Genomic DNA, 8,311 nt, shown 5'->3' with positions numbered 1-8,311 from the left:
CAGTTGTATTGTGTTTAGTGTATCGTGGTCGGAATACAGTTTACGACTTGATACTTCAAAATGCGATAAAAATGCGATAAAAATGCGTCATTCATAATAAAATATAAAATACAGATTTTTACTTGACGCAGAAGTACGTTATTCATAACAAAAACAAATGACACGTTATCAATTACATTGTTTTATCGCGTTTCTGCATGGAATATAGCAAGTATCGTCTGCACGACAACATAGCGGGGATCGTGATCGCAGAAAGATACTGAAACGTCGTTTTTACGACGCAGCGCAGGGCTATCGAAATTCAGAATACATCTTTAGACAGACATATCGTACATTTCGATAAACTTCGACATTTGGGTGTATTTAAGACGCAAATTATATTAGCAGATCCACATTCTTCGGGACTTCGTCGAATAGACCAGGACAGTGAAACATTAAAGAAAGCATAGTAACTGGGAAAAAGTTAATTTTGTAGATTCCTTTCGGGAATCGACTTTGTGCTTGTGCAAAATTTCTTCCAACTTGATAAAAATTAGAATTTAACAAAATCATCATGTCTTGGCTAATGATAGAGACCATTGGATTAATTGTCACTGTATTCGTCCTGCTTTATTACTATTCTATGATAAAGTTAAACTACTGGCGAAAACGTGGTGTTAAAGGACCAAAGCCTCTTCCGTTTTTGGGTAATTTCAAGGATGTGCTTCTGGGAAAGGATTCGACTATGGACTGTTTCCAAAAAGCCTACAATGAATTTAGAGATGAACCGATGGTTGGAGTCTACGGAGGTCACGAACCGCTGTTAGTTTTAAGAGATCTGGATTTGATCAAGGATGTTCTTATTAAAGATTTTAACAAGTTTGCTCAAAGAACGCATGGCGCCGTACGAGAGGTATATGTATTAACATTCTATGTTTTACTGAAACAAATCATTAATTTTATAATTATTATGATAATTGATATATATATATATATCTTATGAAGTAATTGAGATTTTACGTGCTATATTATAATTGGGTTTATTGGAAAATTGCTCATTCTAATAAAGCTGTTGTAGCTGTTAAATAAATTTTGTTAAAAGTTCCAGAATGAACAAATAAAAATAGTCAAATATACAGTATGTTTGATAGCTGGTGAAACAAATTTTGGAAAAACAAACCAAAGTAAGACAAAAGTTGGGAATATTAAAACCGTATTTGAAACTTCTGTTGTTTCAATATTTTGTCCAATTTTTCCGGTCTTATTTCTTGCAATCGCTCTAATTCATATGAAAAACAGAGACTAAGATATGAGCTGAATTACATAATAATAGCCTATGGACAGGCAAGAAAATCATAAATTCGATATGTGAGGTTTCATGGCGTGACTGTACTTTTATTCCGCGATCTTTGCCAAAATTGATTAGTTTTATTAGCTAAAATATTGAGGTATTTTATTCTTATATTTATTGGTATTTATTTGCTTTGCAATACTTGTATTGATAGAAATCGCGTCCAATTGCTATAACACTTGCAATTATTATTGTGTGAATCACTTATTCACAGCTTGAATGAGTTGGCGTACACGTTGTTTTAAATTAGATAGAAATGAAATAAACTTTCTCACACAAATAGAAATACATTATTATTTTTAAAAAGATGCTATTGGTAAAGAAGGTACAAAGTTCAATATTTTTGTTTACGTGTGATTATACTTTATCTGTTATGACCCGTTGATTGCAAATTTCGTACCTTATAGTCAGTAATGCGACTATAATGATTTTTTACATTCTGTTTTTAAGCAAATCTTTATTTGTTAGATACATTAGTTTGTTATAAATTATAAATTCCACATACTTATTACTATATTTTGCTACGAAATGATGAATAAGTGAAAACAAACGATGTGTTTGTTCATATTAACGATACGAATAAACAACTTTTATAATTTGCATACGTAATGTGCAAAGATACGTAAATTAAAGAGTAGTTTCAAAGAGAAAAAATTTCCCACCATTGAATTTAGAATTCAGTATTCACAAATGAATACACATTCACTATATTATTTTTAACAAATTGTTGGTGTTATACATTATTGTAACAATTATTCGTATTAGCATTTATATATATAGGGAGGGAGAGAAAAAGATGCGAAATATATTTATATTATAAATTTCCTATTATTACTTTATAGTAAAAAAGTATTATCCAAGTACATGTACCCAGAAACCGGAAGCAGTTAGGTATTATAATTGAAACCATTATTTGTCATTTAAAACAATTACTAAACTTATATCAAAGTTGTATAATGAAATTATTTAAAACTTTAATGCAAATAATTATTTCTGTCAAAGTATTCACTAATCTATCGTAATCTAAATTAAATTATCTAAATTAAAGCTATCAACAACTCAAGGTTTTTGGACCTTATTAGATACTAGTCTATATCTTTGTAGATATTAACCTTTGTATATGTGCGCTTGTTGAAATTCTTGCAATAACGATGAACCGAACATATCTACTTATACGAAATTTATCAATTGCGACATTGTTATGATGTTGGTTCGTCTATTACATAACATCAACTAAATATCAATATCTTATGTAAGAGTATCTTCTTTAACCATAATAGGTACATTTTATCGTTTATTTACAGAAGTGCAAAATCTATAAAAGTACAAAATGTTTCTTATTGTTAGCAAAAATTAACGAAGATTTACCTATAATTTTGATTTTGATTCAACCTATAATATTTTGTAATTTATAGTATCAAATGGGAATCTCCGATTATACCAGAATCATTTTAATTCTTGTCGTAATCGCGTTACCTGTGGTACCTGCATTGTAGCCGCTGAATAGTCGAATAATAATATATTTATTTATATTAACTATAACCTATATAATTGTATTAATATTGTTTCCGGCTTATCTTTCATACCACATATAACAAACAAGTAAAATTCTTGTAATTTTACAGGTCGAGCCATTATCTGAGCAAATCTTCAGGTTGGAAGCAGAAAGATGGAGACCTCTAAGAATCAAACTTTCACCCTTCTTCTCGTCAGGAAAGCTAAAGGAAATGTTCCATTTGATGACAGACTGTGCAAACAGTTATGACAAGTACCTAGAGAAATTAGCAGAAAAGGGCGAACCGATTGAATTTCGTGATACTGCCGCGAAATTCACCATTGACGTGATCGCTGCCTGCGCGTTTAGTATTCAGACGAATGCTATAACGGATGAGAACTGTCAGTTTCGTAAAATGGGAAAGAAAGCTCTTGACACAAACATCGAACAATTTCTCACGGATAGATTGAGGGAATATCCATTCCTATTCAGAATTTTTGGTCGCTTATTCACTGATCATGAAGTTATCAATTTCTTTGAAACAGCCACCAGAGAAGCTATGGATTACAGAATTCAGAATAATGTTCATACAAATGATGTTATCGATATTTTGGCAGATTTGAGACAACACCCCGAGAAAATTAACCTTAAAGGTAAGTTTGCAAATATGTACATAATTATTTATGCAGAATCCATATAAATATGGTAAAGTATAGAGTAAATGAGAAATTGATTTTTTATTATGTGCTAGTATAACTTGAAGTACCTGAAGATTATATAATAAAAACTAAGTTTTAAATTTTGGTGATCTTTTACATATTACTGTTTAGAATTAGTGTGTCATAGTATTAATTATAAGAAGAAGAAAAAATTGAAAGAGAGAGAGAGTGAGAGGGAGGGAGAGAAAGAAGATGTGAAATATATTTATATCATAAATTTCTTATTATTTGATTTATAAGGATTTAAAATGTTTTTAAACATATGCAGAACTGTATCGAATAAAAGCTGCTTTTATTGCACAAGGTGGATCTTTCACGCCGTTTGAAAACTGCAGCCCATGAAATAGGCTTAGAAATCTGTTATAATTTTTTTTACTGTAAAAAAATTTTTTTGTATTCGTTAAATATATTATAAAACCATACCTCTAAATTCAATAACCTCGTTTCTTTCTTTCCCTTCTAAAGAAAAGCACAAAAAGACGCTGTTTTAGAACATTCTAATTCAGGACACCTTCTTAAGAAAAGCACATCGAGAGGCCACAGTGATAATAAGAAACGATATTAAACACCACTTACATAGCTGTATCAGTCAGGAACACGTTCAAGCAACCACCGTTAAAATACAAATTAATGGCAATTACTTCCAAACGTCAGTAGTATATGCACAACCGCGACACAAAATGGCATTACAAAAATGGGAAGAGTACTTTTAATCCTTAGGTGACAAATACATCGCAGCGGGAGACTTCAATGCAAAGCACACGATATGGGGCTCAAGAATTAACACACCTCGAGGTAGAAGACTAGAAAAATATGTTACAATACGTAATCCCAACATATTGTCCACAGGAAAACATATTGGCCGACAGATCTAAACAAAACTCCTGATTTGCTTAATTTTGCAGTTTTAAAGGGACTAAACGCGAACAAATTAAAAATAACACCCAGCCTTGAGCTTAGCTCCGATCATACATCGATAATAATAGAATAAACAAGCAAACCACAGTCGCTTTGCAATAAAACCATCAAATGGCAAATATTTAAAGAACTAATCGAGAGCAAAATCAACTGCAATATTCCACTAAAGACACCCGAACACATCGAACAGGCAATAACAACATTGACAGAAATTATAGAAGAAACAGCATGGGCAACTACTATTTATAAACCAAACAACAGGCAAATAAAAATAATTCCAACAGACGTCCATGACAAAATCAGAGAAAAAAAGAAAGCAAAAGCAAAATGGAGGAAACGTGAAAACAAAAAACATGTAAACAAACTCGCAAAGGAAATAAAAAGTGAAATAAAAGATCATAATAATAATGACTTCTCAAGATTCATAGAAACACTCTCTGCATACGAGAATGCCAACTATTCTCTATGGAAAGCCACGAACAAAATAAAGAAGCCAATAAAACTAATCCCAGCAATCAAGAAAGCAGGCAATACATGGACTAGAAGCAATAAAGAGCAAGCTGCAGAATTTTCCAACCACCTTTGTAACACATTTACTCCATATATTATTAACAACAGTAGAACCAAATGCCATTCAGACGAAGATGCGCAAAATATTAGTAATCCAACTAACAAGCACTACACCATACCTAATACAACAGCACAAGAAATTAAGGTAAATCTTGAAAAACCTTTCTCCAAAAGCAATGCGTTTAATCATAATAATATTCAACAATACTTTCCTAATCTATGGAAGCTAGCACAGATCATAATAATGTTACCTAAGCCAGGCAAAGACCCACACCAAACTGCATCATACAGGCCAATATCACTACTTCCTGTGTTTTCGAAAATACTAGAGAAAATAATATGCGATCGCCTAAAACCAACAATGGTGAAAGCAAAATTAATACCACATCACCAATTAGGATTCAGAAACAAACACAAACATGACAGAGCAAATGCACGGGCTCGTCAACGAAATTTTATTAGCAATAGAAAAGAAACAATACTGTACAGCCCTCTTCATGGACATCGAGAAAGCATTTGACAAAGTGAACCATGAAAGCCTTTTACAAACAATCAAAAAACATTTCACGGAACAAATCCACCACTTACTCAAATCATACCTAAGCAATAGAACCTTTGTAGTAAAAATAAAGGACATATATTTTGAAGTTAAAGACATCAAGGCAGGTGTACCTCAAGGAAGCGTCTTAGAACCAATGTTATATACACCATACACGGCCAACATATCAACAGCTACCAACGGCAAAATATTGATATTTGTGGACGATACGACTGTACTAGTCAGGCACACTAATCCAGAAACAGCAGTCACGTTACTACAAGAGGATATCACTAAGATAGAAAAATGGTTGTAAGATAAAGAAATGAAAGCAAACCCCAGTAAATGTAACCATATTACATTTACACTACCAAAACGGAAACCATCAAATATCCAAATGAATGACACGCTCATAACACAAACAAGGCAAGTTAAATCCATTTCGACACACAACTTACATGCAAGTAACATACTAAATCGATTATAGACAAAACACGGATAAAAAGAAGACCGATATACTGGCTAACTAGTCGAAACTCTAAACTCAGCATGGAAGATAAACTAAAAATTTGCAGAACGAGAGTAAAACCAATTTGAACGTACGGAATACCACTGGGTGACAGCAGTAATGAGTCATATAAATAAACTACAGTCGCTACAATCGAAGATACTCAGAACAACAGTCAACGCCCTATGGTATATCAGAAACGAAGATATACGCAAGGATCTAAAAATACCAACGGTTAAAAAAGAAATCGGCAAGTACACAAGAAAATACAAGGAAAGAACGGTAACACATCCAAACCAGCTGGCTGCTGAAACGTGCAAAACCCATATCAAAAGAAGTCTAAGAACAAAACATTCCACTGATCTTGTTAAAGAAATAGAAAAACTGTAAAATGGTATCCCGCTGGAGATAACCATCCACGTGCTATATAGTAATAAAGTGCTAGAAAAATTTACTAAATGCTCAACTGGACAAATTGTAAAGCACAAAAAAAAGAACTTGGAAAAGGCGTACGTGACTATCGTTGGTCATGGATGGCTGCGGAACATGTGTATGTGATGGGAGTACGAAAACTGTGATAAATGGATGACTCGATGGGGAAAGTTAGTTAGTTGCGAGTTGTCGATTGTAGTGAGTTGTGAATTGCAAATTGATTAGTTGTATCAATTTAGTTCTTTTAGTTGTATTACATTACTAGATTAAGAAATAACTCTAAATAGTCGTATTTTCCGGTTTCATCATTGTAAATAAATTCAACAAATAAATACGGTTACTATATTATTTACAGAAGCGGATAGTTTGTTCCTGGCATCTCAGGCTCAGCTTTTCTTCCTTGCTGGCTTCGGAAATTCCTCATTGACGATCAGCAACGCTTTGTACGAACTTGCATGGAACCAAACAGTTCAAGACAAACTCCGAGAGGAAATCCAAAGTATCTTAAAGAAATATAATGGGGAGATCACTTATGACGGAATATGCGAAATGAAATATTTAAATGCGTGCCTACTAGGTATATGTAATTGTTACAGTTTTCATTAAAACGTCATTTCATGATGGAATCTATTATTAATTCATTTGAAATTATTTTTTAATGCATTGATGCGTAACTTTTAATTCTTAATTTCCAGTTACTACCTAAAATTGAAAAATTATTATCTTTCATGGCCAAGTGTATTCAATATACCTAACTACTATATATTTATTAATAGAAACTTTAAGGAAGTATCCAGTAATCCAATGGCTGTCAAGAACAGCGATGGAAACCTACACATTCTCAGGAACAAAAGTCACCGTACCGAAGGGTCAACAAATCTTCCTACCTGTTTATGCAATTCAGAAAGACGCAGAAATCTATCCAAATCCGGAAGTGTTCGATCCTGATAGATTTTCCGATGAAAATATTAAAACCAGACATGCAATGGCTCACTTACCATTTGGAGATGGTCCAAGACACTGCAGTGGTAAGAAGCGTTTTTTATAAAGAAAACTAATAAAATGTTCCTAAATTATGAATTTTGAAATCAATAATTTTCAAGTGATCTTAATAATAATAATAATAATAATATCAAATATCTTAATAGCAATATCAAATAATATTTCTTTCAGGCATACGATTGGCAAAGAAACAGTTGGAGGTAGGAATGGTCACCATCTTGTCGAAATTCAAGGTCGAAGTATGTGAGAAGACTCGCAAAGTATATAAACCTGATAAGAGACCATTGTTCCTTCTCCAACCCGCTGATGGAATATACCTGAAAATGTCGAAGGTTGCAGCAGCATAAAAGCGATTATGATTATTTCATTTCTAACATATTTTAATAACTACTAAATAGCAGCAATTATTATTATATTCTATACTTCTTTCTTTTCCTCCTTTGCTCTGTATATTTATAATTCTTTTGCTATATATTGACAAGTTGACTGAATAGTAACGTATCTTTTTTTATTTACAAGTATTTTACAATCAATTCTCGCATTGAGAATTTTTAGTAGGTTTCTCTGGCGTGACGCAGTGACATGGCTAATTATTTATAATAAGTTAATAAACTTATTAACTTATTATAGATAGGTATAATTTATAAATAATAATATTATGAATAAGTAAATATTACTTATTAGAAAATATCTAGTTGAATCTTGTGCTTAAGTCTAACGGATAGTGTTTTTTTAAGCCTGCGGATCTGGTCCGACGTATTAAGTAATTTAGTAATTAGGGGCTTCCGATGTTTGTTGA

At 32.4% G+C, this 8,311-nt stretch overlaps 1 protein-coding gene across 1 annotated transcript; it reads left to right on the top strand.

Moving 5' to 3' along the window:
- Window positions 1–377: 377 nt before the first annotated feature.
- LOC100648939 (cytochrome P450 6B1-like) lies at window positions 378–7,927 on the top strand. The gene is made up of 5 exons (XM_003395830.4): window positions 378–892; window positions 2,956–3,478; window positions 6,866–7,087; window positions 7,287–7,538; window positions 7,684–7,927. Exons 1-5 carry the CDS (start codon window positions 554–556, stop codon window positions 7,857–7,859), a joined length of 1,512 nt encoding a protein of 503 aa, XP_003395878.1. The 5' UTR covers window positions 378–553; the 3' UTR covers window positions 7,860–7,927.
- Window positions 7,928–8,311: the final 384 nt, after the last annotated feature.

Source organism: Bombus terrestris, chromosome 5, assembly GCF_910591885.1.
Source record: "Bombus terrestris chromosome 5, iyBomTerr1.2, whole genome shotgun sequence".
Lineage (NCBI taxonomy): Eukaryota > Metazoa > Arthropoda > Insecta > Hymenoptera > Apidae > Bombus > Bombus terrestris.
Note: the sequence above shows the minus strand (reverse complement) of the source record. Positions and strands in the feature narration are given on the sequence as shown.